Raw genomic sequence first — 16,681 nt, 5'->3', positions numbered from 1 at the left:
CCTCAATTTTTTCGAAAACATGTATGAGATTGGTTTGCACAGTTATTGTAACAAACCTCATCGTAGTTTTGTTTTAAATATTGAAAATAAAAAAAGAATCTAGATATGTCGAAATTTGATAAAAAAATGCCACTACTATTTCTCTGTTGCAGGACCAGGGTCGGTATCGTTTTATACGATCCTTAATCCATTTTTTAAATCACAATAGCTCTGAAATGGTGAATTCTTCCAATGGCATAATATGTCAATGACATATTATGTCTACTTGTGACGATATGTCTTCATTAGATCTATGTTTTATTACTATTTATATTTAGAAATGGTTTGACAGATTTATATTTATCATTTGAGTGAAATTGGTTTTTCAACCGTGATCCGTATTTTCACTCAAACGATAACTAACTGACAAACTGTTTCTAAATATAAAATAAGTTATGGATCTAACGAGTACAATTCGTTGCTGGTTCACATGTTGGTTTTAATGAAAAACATTATTTTTTCTAGCATATTTTAAAATAGCTCGCCATTGCAAAAGCAAAATATTATTTTAAATTCATTGTTCTTACAAAATAAAGTACAAATCTTTTGATAACTTTAGCCATTTTGATAAGTATTTAATTAGCGAGCTTTGTTCATATTGCTTTATGCAATGGTTTTTGTTATTGATATTTTGCTCAAACAACTTTGAGTTTAGAAATTACAACCGGAAATTTTGTTTAGGCTGTTTGGTTTGTGGTCAATAAAATTTTCGGTTTTGGATTTGTGTGATCATAGATCTAAGAACGAAACAACAAATGTAATATATTTTATTGTAAACAGATTCTGCTAAACAGCTTTTAAAATTAATGATACACCTGGTTATTGTGGGATCATGCTTACATTAGGAGAATACATTTTCAAAAGGCTCAAATGGTGCACATATGTATGTAGCTATCTTTGCATCTTGATTTTATAATGGAACTTTTTAAAAATATTAACCTTGAAAATTCAAAAAAAAAAAAAAATGTTAATTTGTGTTACTTACATATGTTTATATTCTTTAAATGTTTATTTATCCAAGCAATTGCTTAAACTTGTTTGTATTTATACGTATCATGTTAAAATATGTTCACGTTTTTTTTTGTTATTTCAGCTTATTAAATTTAAAACACTGCCGGAAGTTACGAAAACTGTACAAAACGCACAAGAATAAATTTATATAAAAATAAACAAATATGCCGCAAAAATTTGATTATTCACTTGGCCTACACGAGCTAAAGTCAAAAGAACATCGCCTATGGCAAGCGCTTGTCGCTGAATTTTTAGGTAATTATCATAACAATTAGTTAAAGTAGTTATTTAAATTGTTCAATAATTATCTAATTGAATAGTAACATTTTTATAACACATCATTTTTATTTAGGAAACTTTTTATTGAATTTCTTTGCTTGCGGTGCGTGTACCCAACCCGAGGGCGGTACATTTAAGGCGTTGGCATTTGGGTTGGCTGTATTCATAGCGATCACGGTAAGCATTTAAATTTCATTTATGACGACAATCAATCAATAAGTAAAGTGAATAGATGTATACCCTGCAAAAAATGAAGCTATTAATCCCTAAAGTAGTTGATCTGCGGTTTATATCTTTTGTCTACATTGGGGTATAATTGAATTGATTATTTAGAAAGGTGGAACATATTCACTGTTCGGTTATTTCATTATTTTAACATCAAAGTATTTTTAAAGGTAAATTCAATAAATCTGTGTGAGAAAGAACCCTGTTCGGTTATTATAAAATAAAAACCCCTCGAAATGAGTTCAATTCTCCTATTGTTCGCTAATTCGACTGCGAAATTCCCTCATGTTTTCTCATGCAGCCCAAAGACATTTTGGCTTTAACAGAAAACATGTCATAACTATAACCGACGCTCATAACCCATACTCAAGTAGACTTGAAAAGGTAGCTGGAAAGTAAATAAAACAAGTAAAGGTGTCTAAGTTCGGGTATAACCGAACATTATATACTCAGCGTGAGCTTCAATTGTACATTTCATTTTAAATAAATTACTTTTCTACATAACACGTGGCACCGCCCGTTTAAACAAAAATGTCTCCCCATTTCCTCTTACAATAAAACTTGATAAGTGAAATATCATTGATTCAAAACTATTTTTCGCGAAGATATAGCTTATTTTATTCGTCTACGACCCTTTTAAAAATCTTTTATACAAAAGTGGGCGTGGTCTTTAACCGATCTCGTCCATTTTTTCTAGAAATATTTCCTGCTATAGAGAAAATTTGAGTACCCAATTTTGATAGGATCCGTTAATTTTTCTTCGAGTTATGGCTCCCGAAACATAGAAAATTGCTTAGTCATAAAAGGGGCGGTGCCACGCCCAACTGGCCAACGAAAATGCATGAACATTAAAAAATTCCACGTTTTGTCCAGTAAGGAAATCCCTTTTACTCTTTAACAAATATTTATTAAAAAATCCAACAAAAGTGGGAAAATTCCCCAGTTTGGCAACACTGAACCGTAGCGCCAGTGTTTTCTTAGTCATACTCGATACTTTGTTTCACGGGAAAAGGGTTAAAGGATTGTTTTGTCTGCTGTCTCCATTCATGTGCGTTATTTTGTCTCACGGATTTTTTGAATGCAAAGTCTGAAAACTGAACAAGTTGTATTTTTTTCCTACCAAGCACGACAAACTAATAAAGGTCCAAATGTAGTATGTACATTTTTGAAACACTATATGGGCGATTCTCAGTAAACTGTACAATTTGTGTGCATTGGTATTATTAGCAGGAAAATCAATAATTGACTGCACAAGTTTGATGTTATTTTGTTAGTTTTGATGTGTATAAATAGAGCACATGCATAAACAGTCAAATATTTGAATAGAACGTCTATGAGATTATACTATATACCCCAAATGTCAGTTACGTGGCATGTCCTCAACAACGTTTTTCAAATCTCGGTCGAAGTATCATTGATTTATTTCAAAAATATGTACGAAAAATTGGCATGATTTTATTTTATTTCATTAAAACTTTTGTTTACGAATAGATTTGTGATGAAAAAAGGCGATTTAGAGACATAAATTACGTATCGAATCTTGTCCATCAGTTTTGAAGAATTTCGCTCGCTTTCCATTATGCTGTCATTATCACCATCTGGTGGATAATTTGACACTGCGAAAGATAGACTATGACAGAGGACGATCGCATTGACATTTTTATACTCAGCTGAGCAGAGCTCACAGAGTATATTAACTTTGTTCGCATAACGGTAATCCGTAACGGCATAAACTAAGATATAGATATCGAGATAGATATAGACTTCTATATATCAAAATGATCTGGGCGAAAAAAAGAAATTTATTTATCCATTTCCATCCGTCCGTCCGTCCGTAAACACGATAACTTGAGTAAATTTTGAGGTATCTTGATGAAATTTGGTATGTAGGTTCCTGAGCACTCATCTCAGATCGCTATTTAAAATGAACGAAATCGAAAATTAGTAAAATTTGAACAATGGGCGTGGCACCGCCCACTTTTGAAAGAAGATAATTTGAAAGTTTTGCAAGCTGTAATTTGGCAGTCGTTGAAGATATCATGATGAGTTTTGGCGAGAGCGTTGCTCCTATTCCTATATGTGAGCTAAATAAAAATTAGCAAAATCGGATGACGAACACGTCCACTTTTTAAAAAAAATTTTTTTAAAAGTCAAATTTTAACAAAAAATTTAATATATTTACAGTATATAAGTTAACATTCAACTCCAGTAATAATATGGTGCAACAAAATACAAAAATAAAAGAAAATTTCGAAATGGATGTGGCTCCGCCCTTTTTAATTTAATTTGTGTAGGATACTTTTAATACCATAAGTCGAACAAAAATTAACCACTCCTTGTGAAATTTGGTAGGGGCATAGATTCTATGACGATAACTGTTTTCTGTGAAAATGGGCGAAATTGGTTGAAGCCACGCCCAGTTTTTATACACAGGCGACCGTCTGTCCTTCCGTTCGGTCGTTAACACGGAAAACTTGAGCAAAAATCGACATATCTTTACTAAACTTAGTTGACGTACTTATCTGAACTCACTTTATTTTGGTATAAAAAATGGCCGAAATCCGACTATGACCACGCCCACTTTTTCGATATCGAAAATTACGAAAAATGAAAAAAATGCCACAATCTATACCAAATATGAAAAAAGGTATCAAACATTGTAATTGGATTGGTTTATTGACGCAAAATATAACTTTAGAAAAAACTTTGTAAAATGGGTGTGACACCTTCCATATTAAGTAGAATAAAATGAAAAAGTTCTGCAGGGCGAAATCAAAAGCCCTTGGAATCTTGGCAGGAATACTGTTCGTGGTATTACATATATAAATAAATTAGCGGTACCCGACAGCTGATGTTCTGGGTTACCCTGGTCCGCATTTTGGTCGATATCTCGAAAACGCCTTCACATATACAACTAAGGGCCACTCCCTTTTAAACCCCTCATTAATACCTTTAATTTGATACCCATATCGTACAAACAAATTCTAGAGTCACCCCTGGTCCACCTTTATGACGATATCTCGAAATGGCGTCCACCTATAGAACTATGGCCCACTCCCTTTTAAAATACTCTTTAATAATTTCCATGTGATACCAATGTCATACAAACACATTCCAAGGTTTCCCTAGGTTCATTTTCCTACATGGTGATTTTCCCTTATTTTGTCCCCAAAGCTCTCAGCTGAGTATGTAATGTTCGGTTACACCCGAACTTAGCCTTCCTTACTTGTTTGTATTTACAAGTTTCGGTGTTAATGACACTTGAGTGTTTGGCATAGCAGTAAAGTGGGGAAAACGACGATGTAAAAAAAAAAACAACAGGTCAGTTATGTGGTATGTTATTACAAGAAAACAAATAAGTTTATCATACCGATTATTTTATATCCTGAAAGGTTTCATTGAGACGGAAAAATCAAGGTATAGAATATAAAAAAGCTATGTACAAACGTCGTATTCAGCACGTAAAGTCGAAATGTCAGTTGCGTGGCAATTTCAATTTGGCCATTTTCAATTTTATAACTTTGATTTAGAAATTATGTTAAGCAACACCTAGAATCTTGAATCAAATAAAAAAGCACATAAAAGGTCCAATTTATTCCGACAAAACAATTTACATATATACTAAATAGTTAACATCAGCATTAAGAGCCACTCTGTTCTACATATTTATTCATTATAGTTGTAGTAGAATGGTGAAAAATTTAGATTTTTTCTTACATAATGATAACAAAAATAAATCCGGCAACTTCTATCTGAGAAAAATTTTCATTCCAAATCCGCTGGTGAAATTGTACAGTTTAGCGAGAATCGCCCACATATAGTATTTTATATGTACCTTCCACCGTGAACGAGCTGTACATATTCTCTGATGGGTATCCGAGGTAAAATCGGATCCACAGAGTTATCCTATTTCTTATGGCTTTACCAGTTTCTGGTCGTTTTACTTATATTCAACATATTTTTCCTATAAGAGGACACATTCTTTTGAACGTGACTTTGGGATTATGATTCAGCAGAAAGTCATAACGAAAATTTTCAAAATTACTGATATGCCATTTTATTACATGAATAACTGTTTATTTTGAAACGAATATGTTTTTTTTTATTATATAATAAACTGATTTTAAATCATTACACAGTATTTTTATTCAAATTCTTTTCCATCATGTCCAAAAAACATAGAAATAAATAAACATTGAAACAGTGATGATTCATCTTTGCAAACTGACCAAAAATTTAAATAACAAATAATGACTATAATATGGCTTCCCCAAATGAACTTTTTTTTGTTGATTCTGGAATATTACCATTTCGGACATGTTCCCCTTTCCAAATAAAAGATTCAATTGATTGATCGGCACTAGTCCCTTTTGGTAGAGTTGGGATTAGTCAGTTTGATATTTGTAGCTAATTTTAGAAATAAATAAACGAAATGGCAACGAAAAGAGTAAAATAAAGAAGAAGTTACTGGAATTGAAACGAATTATTGTATAAAAAAGCGGAGGCCCATAAGGTGCCCTAAATACTAGTACCCTATGTTCCACTATCGCATAATTTGTTTTTGATGTATTTTGCTATTGGTATTGCAAATACGCATTAAATTAAAAATATTGTAGGTATTAGAGTTAAAAAAAAAAAAACATAAAATCGGTAAGAAAGAGGACATATCCGACAGTACTCGTAGGGGCAAGAAGAGGATCTGTTACCGAAGGGATGAAAAGAGGACCTGTCCGACAATCCTCGTAAGGTCGTGAAAAACAGTAGACAAAGTAAACATACAATTGATCTCACCATAAGATATGCTCAAACAAAGGAGATCACCCAACCCATATAAAAAGATCAACACTCGCTATAGTCGTATACTTCTTTGCGCTTCATTCTGGAATTTAGCCTAGACTTGTCGCCTGTTTTGCCGGGTATATATAGGTGTGTGCATGTATTCACTGTATAACTTTATTTAATAGTAATAAATAAAATACTTGTTTATTCCTTTATTTTATATGTATGTATGTATTAGAAGTTTACGCCGATCACTTTATCGGCGGCGGCGGCGTAGGCTCTATTATATACCGGCGGCGGCGACGTGGGCGGCGCGCCGGCGTACGCCGGTGTTCTTACTTTAAAAAGCTTGATTTTTCTAATTAAAAAAATAATATTTAGGAAAGGTTTTGTTTGTATGTATTTAAGGAAATCAACGTCCTGACCATTTCGGAAAGATCCGGGGTTTTGCCTCAAAATCTCGCAGATCGTTCAAAAATTTTCAGGAGTAGCTCCTTGCGGATGGATTGTCCCTCGTTCACTTACTCCAGAGAGGCTTCGAAACTAACCCCGGTCTTTGGAATTGGTACTGCTGCGTCTGCTGAAAAGAAATAGAGATACATAAAATGGTCACACTTTTGTCTGTATATATCGTGCAAAGCGTAGTTTCACCTGGGATTAACTCCTAATAATCGTCGCGCACACACAATTTCTTTAAATCATTTGTGGCTTCTTGGCGGTCACGCACAAATGCGACTTACGGTTGCTATTAATGGTCTATTAATACTCATGACTCTCGTGGCACAGCGCGCATCCAGTTTTTTCGAGCTACAATCCCCGATGATTAAGAGCTACAATTCCCGATGTACGAACAAGTAGCAATCCCGACCACCAGTCGCTACCAGGTCAGACACCATATGCCAGCACAGAAGCTATATGACTGCGACTTCGAACTCATACCTTCCTCGACGTCGTTTTCCTAGAAGCTCTAGGTGTAGCTCCGAAGACTTTCCAACGGATGCTTTTGTCACGCTATGCTGCCGAGCTACACCAGAGAAACACCTCGAAACGTTAGGGAATGAGGACCAAGGATGCCGCCCTCGAAATCATAAGCAATCTAAGTGGATGTCGTTGCGTAATGGGTGAAAATCGTATAATCCTCGGCGCATCTACATAATTAAAATTTTACAAAGACCCTGGATAAAATTTTTAAAATGTAGACTAAAGTTTGCATACGTCTGTGTTCACAACATTGATTTCAATAGTCTTCGTTAAATCAAAACGATATTTTAGAATGAAGTTGAAAGATGTTAACTGCTGTTTTCCGGCCTTATGATATAAAAGCTCATTATGGATGACCGCGTAGCTTCAGTTTTCAGACTAGTTGGACTGTCCACTACGTTAGGGTAGTAGCACACACGTCATTAGTTCGACTGTCTTGGGAAAGCTTTTACTTCACCACTTTGAGTATTCTTGCGAAGGACAAAGCCTCACCTGGTAGATATATGTGCCTACGTATTCACATTTGTAAAAGGAGCCGTGACGTGTAGGTGATATTTAAACTTGGTTGATAGGCTATAATCAATGTGATTCACTCCAAGGGACTAGTTTTGGATAGGGCCGCCAACTTTAAGAAATGTCAAACCGAGAGACTTGGGTGTTGAAGGATGAAGTGTGAAAATCAAAATTTATATTTCAGACGCTAATGTATAGTTTCAGAAATAAACAACAGATGTGAATGTAAGACCAAGTGATTTTTCAAATCCTTCTCATACGTACATATATCCTCGACTTAAGTATGAGGTAAGAATCATTTCAAACGAGTGTTTATGCCCCTAGAACCTACTAAGGGATTTTGCATTTCTGATTTCGCTTATTCCTTCAGCCAATCGCAATATAAAATTTTTAAAAAAATCGGCAGTTTTTTTGGGTAATTTGCTTTTTTGTACAACTTGAGGACAGTTTAAAAACATGTTCGCCTTGTGTCATTTTATTTGAATTAATTTTTCATTATTAATTTTTTGAAAAAGATATGCAAAGTGAGCTATAAATTTATTATATAACTTTTGTTTAGTGCTTTGTTTTAATAACTTGGTGAATTGGGTAATGCAAAGTCGGTGTTAGGCTGACATCGAAAGCGCCTGTTTTTAAATAACTTTTGAACAGTCAGAAAGAGTTAAATTTCGCAATTAGTTTCTTATAACTGGCACTGATGCGCATCCGTTGATGGCACTTTCGACCAATTTTCGACATGAACAATAAATGGCCAAAACAGTCTTAAACGAGTAGAAAATATAGTAACGCGCCGGACGCCACCGCCGCCGCCGCCGCGCCGATATTTTTGACATTCGGCAGCGGCGTGCGAAAACGACCAAAATCGGCGGCGGCGGCGGCGTTTATCGGCGGCGTATATCTCTAGTATGTATGTATGTATATACATATCATAACACAGTTGATATTTAAATTTAGTTTATATAGAATTGCTGTTGTCACTCAATCATATATGTATGTACGTACATACACACAAATGTATCCTTAAATGGTACCTGGCCATGCCTAAAAAGTATTCAAACGCATTGTGTATATGTATGTAGGTATGCGCACATTTTCAGCTATACTCTGTAAAAGCTCGTTTTCCTTGTTCCAAATTCTTTATTCGATTTTAAGCACAAATCATTGAAGTGCTGTTTATTGTTCATTGATATCAAGCTTAGCTTTGAAAATGCTTTGAATTGCACATTTACAGAAATTTAAATATTAGAGACTTGAGTGTGAAAACGATTAAATTTAGAACTTTTAATATTCTTCATATAAACTTGAAATGAACTTGACAAAATTAAATGGCCTCAATTGCAGTAAGTCTCGATATATGATCATCTTTGACGGATTCTGTCACACATAAGAATAAAATAATTAAAAAAAAAACTTTAAGTTAAACGGTTTTATTGAAAACAATACTTACTTGAAGTAATAATAATACTAAAAGCTAGAAAATAATTAGGTAGGTCCTAGGTAGGTAGTCATCACACTCCTCATCAATCTAGGGCGTTGATCAGACAATTAAATAAAAGAGTTGGGCGCGTGAAATTACTAAAAATGTGAGGCGTAGCATAACCTGATTAAGGTTCAGTTGGTCTTACTTATGACTATCAATAGAAATTTTACGCGTCCAACGCTTTTATTTAATTGTTTGATCAACGCCCTAGATTGATGAGGAGTGTGATGACTACCTACTACCTAGGACCTACCTAATTATTTTCTAGCTTTTAGTATTATTATTACTTCATGTAAGTATTGTTTTCAATAAAACCGTTTAACTTAAAATTTTTTTCTTAAATTATTTTATATTCAAGTTTTTAGTCTTTATTTAATTGTCTATTTTTCTCATTCTATTTAGTGACTCATTATTACACGGACTCTTTCCTGACAATTTGTTACAATCTAAGTCCTCAATACATAATCCTTCCAAAAACTTTACTCGACTCTGCGCCACGTATGCTTGTCCCTCCTCGAACTCCAAAATATTTTGATGTCACTTCTACCGGACTATATGTAATATGTATTTGTTCCAAATATGAGCCAAATCGGACATCATAGGTCGCTTTCTATTCATGTATGTATTATGTGTTCCAAATATGAGCCAAATCGGACCACAAATATGATTTTTTTTAATATCTCGATCCTTGCGCCACCTGGCGGCGATTTTTTTCACACGTCGCTTTCTATTCATGTACATATGTATTATGTGTTCCAAATATCAACCAAATCGGACCAAAAATACGATTTTTTGAAATATTTCGATTCATGCGCCACCTATCGGAGTTTTTATTTCTTATTATGCATTGTCATCGGGTTCTGAACTATACTCCAAGTTTCAAGCCTGTAGCTTATCGGGAAGTTACTTAAATTTCAATTACTAATTCGTTCACAACGGTCGTGCAGCCGTGCGGCCGGCCAGTCAAGTCAAGCTAAATAAAACCGTTTAAAAATCACAACTGTCATACTACCCCAATATGTTGCTACTGGATACTTTAATAGAGGCATTTTATGAAAACCCCGATACTGAGTCGTCAAATAGAATCTATCGCAACTGGTAAATTACTTGATTTTGTATACCTCTCTGAAAATGAAATAGTATATTAAGATTGTAACGAATCTCAAAATTATAAGTTCTTATAAGAGAAGAGATATACTTATCAATAAGTATACCGAAATGACCACGATAAGGACTATCATAGTTAGTTGGTTAGGCCATGTTGCCTGTCCGTCTCTCTGTTTGAACAAAAAATAGTCCGGGTATAGTTTGGTGTCCGTTAAGATATTTGTCGGAACAGATCGGATCGGATCACTGTAGCATATGTATATCCCCCATACAACCGACTTTCCAAAAAAAAGTTTTTTGTCAAATCTTTCCCAATTTATCAGATAACAGTTTCAAATTTCATCAGGTGCTTTCGTATGTGTATGTGGCGCATGTCTTAGAGATCGGTCATGTAAATAGTACCTGCACACAAAAAATTGTTGATTTAAAAACCGTACTTTGTGGTGTTGTTTTGCATATATACCAAAATAGTGTGAATTTTATTCCCAAGAAGTGCTGAAGGAAAGTATCCTTAAAATAGAATTTATATTATAATAAAAATAAAACAAAATTGGATTTTTCTTCGGCCGGGACTTGAAACCAGGACGTTCGGTATGAAATATGGATTATGCTACCACCACACCACAGCAGCTTGCAGTTTACATCTGGCAAAATAGAGTAATAAATTAAATCTAGTTAAAAATATGTTTCACTTGCCGGTCAATAAACACCTCACACAGACCATAGACTGAATATGTCTATACTGTTAAAATAAAAAAACCGTAAAAAGTGTAATACTGTGAAATTACACCGCCAAATTTGAGAGTACACTAAAATAAGTTTTGATATTACTCAAACGATTTATCAGATAAGAATCTTTTCATATACTCTGCGTTAATGCTAGAGCTAGAGGGTTGAAACTATAACAAGTCATCAATAGCTTTAAGTTTTAAGACATTAAAGCTTAATACTCACTCCCAAGAAACAAAATTATCGGTAACAACATATACCATCAATTTATCTTTTACTAGGAGCTTATTTTCTATAGCGAGTTATTATCGTCGAGTAATCGGTTTGTTTATACAGAGTTATCGGCTTCTATTGGTTTTTATCGGCTTCTTATCGACGGCTTACATATGCGGCATCTGTTTTAGATTAAAGTTTTATTTGTCTCTATTTCATAACAAGCCGATTAGTCGTCGATAACAAATTGGTATCACTCCGATATGAAACCGTTAACTTTTCGAAATCCAATTGACCTATTTTTGATAAGAAATTGAAATTTTTTTTAATCATAAACCGGATAAAACATCGATAACTGTTTGATAATCAATAAATTTTCGATAGTAAGTCGACAACTATGTGGTAAAATTTCAAAAATAATCGATACACTTTCGATAGCAAATCGAAAATTTTTTGGTAACATTTCAAAAACTTTTGATAATGAATCGATGACCTTTTTGATAACCAGTCAACACATTTTTGATAACATAAAGATACTTAATGGATAAAATATTGTTAATTTATCGATAAAATGCGTCTATAGAAAATCGATCGAAAATCGGGCCTTATCCCATCGAAAACAAAACCGATAACTTATCGACAACAAACTGATTGACTTATAATTTTTCCTTTGCTCTCCCCTACTTATTTTTTCTCTTGGAAGGAGTTGTTTTATTTGTTTTTGTTGTCACTCTAATGCACCTACATATGTGCATACTCTTTAAGTGAATATGTGCTATAATGTACGTGTACATAAATACATCTACATTCCACTTTAAATTAAACAAAATTAAAAATAACTTAATTTTTTTTAAATACTATTTTAAAATATTTTAGGTTATTGGAAATATAAGCGGCGGTCACGTAAATCCTGCCGTAACAATAGGCTTATTAGTGGCGGGGCGTGTAAGCGTTTTGCGTGCCGTTTGTTATATAATATTCCAATGTCTGGGTTCCATCGCCGGTACAGCGGCTATTCGTGTAAGTATTACACTGATTGATGTATTTTTATATTAATCCCAATTGTTTGTTTGTTTTTTTTTTTTATAAAATTTTCACTAATTTCAGACACTCATAGATGAGGAGTATTACGGTGGCTTAGGTCATACACATCTGGCGCCTAATATTACCGAACTACAAGGCCTCGGTATTGAATTCTTTTTGGGCTTGGTCTTGGTGCTCACAGTTTTTGGTGCTCTTGATGCCAATAAACCAGGTAAGTGTACAAGTGGAATCCTGGATATGTCCCAGATTATATATATAATCGCCGATATAAGTAGTAGTAGCAGAGTTACAGTTACGGAGTCGCATTCCCAGCAGGGTGTGCACAGAAACAATCTTGATATAGAGATGTACTTTTTGATATTATAATATCCAGATATTGTTCCGTTAATAATTATTAATGGAACAATATCTGGATAGCCAGTTTTGATGTACCTTAAGTTTTTACTCGGAACTTCTTCGGTACATCGGTAGTACGATATATTTTCAGAATAATTTCAATATCGTTGTCGGATTGAAATCTTTTAGGAAGACTTTGAAAATATATGGAATAGCTTTAAGGGATTTTAGAACTGAAGCAAAAAGTTTTTGGCATTGGTTATTCTCTTGTTGTTAACTTTTTGTCTGCAACTGATTTTTCTTTACGTATCAGTTCAATATCTGGACCTTATTAATATTTTTGTACCGGTGACATGCTTGGTAATGGATTCGTTATTGAAATCAATTTTATTGCTACTTTACGCTTACTTATTTTTATCAAGTTTATAAGCGCTTTATATTTATTTATTTGACGTTGACTGGAGTGTTTTTAAAATGCCTCCAAAACCGCAACTAGATATTTAAATCACTTTGCTTTGGATTAAGTTTTATTTTCACTATACCAGATTCTCGTTTCACTGCGCCACTCGCCATCGGTCTCTCTGTCACCCTCGGTCATTTGGGCACAATTCGTTATACCGGTGCAAGCATGAATCCAGCACGTACACTCGGCACAGCCTTTGCTGTACACAATTGGGATGCACACTGGGTCTACTGGATAGGTCCAATTATGGGCGGTATCGCAGCAGCGCTCATCTACACACAAATCATAGAGAAGCCACTCGTACACACTGCCGTCAAGGTGATTGAAGTATCCGAGAAATATCGAACACACGCTGATGATCGTGAGGTGAGCTTAATTAAAGCTTGGAAAGATTCTGATTTCTATTAAATTAAAACAAAGTTATACACATTTTAAAAAGGAAAATATTTAACTCTACAAGTAACTAAAGAGAAGCAATCGAATTCCAACTGTTTGATTGTGAGGATCGAAAATATGTATGACATACTATATAAAATGGCGAAGTTGAGTAAAGAATTTATCAGCTAAAAATCTTAATTCATAGCGATAATGCAAATCATAGGGTATATTTGGTAAGACTCGCTTAGCTTTGAGTGTGAGGCGAGCTTTGGATGCTGATCACACAATCGAACGCTGGGATTCGGAAAACATTCAATTTGCACACATCAAAATTTAATCGCATCAAAATTTCTACTTAATGCTGTACATAAATACTCATAACATTTAAGAATAAAAAACTTTAATTTAATTAAATATTTAAGTGAACACATTCATTATTCATTCATAAACACACGCATGCATTAACATACGTTTATAACAAATCTATTAGAATGTTAGATTATTCGATTTTTTGTTCGAACGCGAAAAAGCGATTTAAAACAAATCAGTACTCGTGGTGCATCCTGTTTCCCTAGCAGCTGAGGCTCTGGTGACCCCAAGTTTCTCGTGCAACAAGGGGGTGTGGGCGGGATGGCCTGGAAATTTCGATGTGGTCATATTAAATCGTACCCGAAATGGTCGTGCATGTACCTTAATCGTACTTGTTACCGGAACGAACCGGATTTATATCCGGCAAAAGAACATTAACATCGTTAACACTCCTCAAGATCTTCGGGAGTGTCTTTATCGCGACAACAAAAAATATGTTGCGGTAGGTTTTCAAGAGACTTGACTTTAAGCTACAAACTTGAAATTTCAGACATATTTAAGATCAGAGAAGCAGTGCAAAAAATAGGAAAATAATGAGGTGGTACGAGAAATTGTAAATACATCGTTTTTTTATATCTCATTTTTGTTATTATGAAAGTCATGACGTTTTAAGCAAACCTAGACAGAATGGGTATATATATCTAAACATTACCTTTGCAAGCTTTCTCTTATCTGCCCTTTTCTTTTAGTCAGGGCTTAGGGCCAAAGAAACAACAGGGGAGTGAAATTCAGGACCACAAAATAACTATCGAGTTTTTCTTGCTATCTGATCAAACCTTAAGCCCAACACGTACAAAATTTTGAATAACTCGTCTATGAACAAATTTGTCTAAATGGTCGTCGTTGTTAAAATTTTAACATTTTATAGGTACTTAAACTTTAAAACCGCATCTTTCTCCTTATGGTATGAAGAAGATGTTATGTTTTTCTGAAGGCAACACAAAATTACAATTTGTCGATCCAGCATTTACTTAGAATTATATGTAGAATAGTAGCGCATCGACGCGCTTATATAATTTGTTAATAGTTTTATAAGGTACAACATCTCCTTGTCAATAGAGCTACAGCTCTTCAAGATTTTGTACATGTGGTCCCAGGACGCTTAGTTTTAAACACACTTTCCTCTGAGTGTTGGATAATGCTGAAAATTTGGGACTCCATTATCTATAGTTCTATTCTCTCGAGTAATATTGAAATGGGGTAACAAAATAAATAAATAAAAATTACTTAAAACTTACTACTTTCAAAGTAGTGCCTTGATAACTTTAATAAAAAAAATTTTAAAAAGAAAGTTCTAAAATTTATTTAATCACCGATCCAATCACCCTAACTCATTCATACACATATCATTTAGCCTGCTTAACTCATACCGCTTAATGCTTTAATTTTATTTATTTATATCATAGATGTTTGTCTATTAAAACGTGTCTCACCTTTCTTAAAATACAGATGAGAAAGCTGGATAGTACACGCGATTACGCTTAAACGGCAAAAAAGATAACAAAAACAATTCATAAATGTGTACAAATATACCAAATGCATTATGATAACAAGGATCAAGATTTCATTAAAAAATAAATTATCTGGATCAAAATTTTGTAACAGTATTTCAACACAAATATATGCATACATGCATAAATGTACAAAAGAAATGCGTTAATTAAACAAAAAATAGGGAAGTAAAATTAAAAAAGAAGAAAGCAAACATGAACAAAAGTTGCACTTGTTGTAATTTTTCGCCAGCAATATGTTGCATGCAACATCGCCAACATCCAAAGAGATTTTCGAGGAATTAATGACCAATTGTAGGTGTCAACAAAAACCAGAAGCAATAACAAACACCAGCTATGAATTGGAACTTCTGAATAAAAAAAAATAATACAACGAAACACTTGCTAGTTGTTTTATTGACAATAAAACAGCAATAACAACATAAAAAACATATTAAATAAAGAACTTCTGCGCACTCATTAATAAATAATATATGTATGTGTTAGCTGTTAACAATTTTTTAAATTATATTCTTATTTGTCCTATAAACACTCATGTAATTAATACCTATTTATGTTAAAGAATATATTGTATTTGTAATTCTATAGCTACTTACTTCCATACAGGATCTTTGTGATCTTTACTTTTTTAGCTTAAGCCTCTTTTCATACAAAAACTTTTTCGTATAAATAACTTCATTTCTATTGTGTATTTTTTCAACAATTAAGCAGTAATAAAAAAAAAAATGAAATATGCATTTCTATCTAAAATACAAACTGCGATTACATCGAAGAACAAATAAAACCATCATTTTACAAAACAATAAGAATTCATTAACGATTGCAAAACAGTTATGTTTATACGTGTCAAACATGTTCATTAAACAAAGAGAACTTTCAATAAAAAATTTTGTATTAAAATGTTTCAATTGCATTACATTTGCTTCTACGGTATAATTTTTCGGGTAAGTTCCATGAACTAAAAATGTTCATCCTTAAAATATGTTCCAACACGCACCTTGAATTGAATGCTAAAGCTATCCGACACTTCGTTTTACTCAAAATCTACACCAATTTGTTTTATTTTTACTTAAGAATTCGAAAAAATGTTTGTAGTGGTTTAATCATACCCAGCATTTGCTTGTACACAAAGGATAACGGTAGTACGTAATTGCATACAAAAAACGAGATATATATAGAATTCCGTATATCAAAATTTTTGGCACTGAAAAAGATTTGACGAAA

At 33.6% G+C, this 16,681-nt stretch overlaps 1 protein-coding gene across 3 annotated transcripts in view; it reads left to right on the top strand.

Moving 5' to 3' along the window:
• Prip (prip) overlaps positions 1 to 16,361 on the top strand; it is a 77,358-nt gene extending 60,997 nt beyond the window's left edge. The window contains exons 2-8 of one of the 3 annotated variants that reach the window (XR_010951369.1): positions 1,133 to 1,305; positions 1,403 to 1,506; positions 12,233 to 12,376; positions 12,464 to 12,611; positions 13,282 to 13,565; positions 13,620 to 13,741; positions 15,396 to 16,361. Coding sequence is in view for 2 of the 3 variants with exons in the window: in XM_067776638.1 (XP_067632739.1) it covers positions 1,215 to 1,305; positions 1,403 to 1,506; positions 12,233 to 12,376; positions 12,464 to 12,611; positions 13,282 to 13,607 (813 nt within the window). In the remaining variant the exon portion in view is untranslated. The other 2 variants (XM_067776639.1, XM_067776638.1) reach the window with 2 other exon arrangements.
• Positions 16,362 to 16,681: the final 320 nt, after the last annotated feature.

This window comes from Eurosta solidaginis, chromosome 3 (assembly GCF_040869045.1).
Source record: "Eurosta solidaginis isolate ZX-2024a chromosome 3, ASM4086904v1, whole genome shotgun sequence".
In the NCBI taxonomy this organism is placed as follows: domain Eukaryota; kingdom Metazoa; phylum Arthropoda; class Insecta; order Diptera; family Tephritidae; genus Eurosta; species Eurosta solidaginis.
The sequence above is the reverse complement of the archived record's forward strand: the minus strand, read 5'-3'. Positions and strand labels throughout refer to the sequence as shown.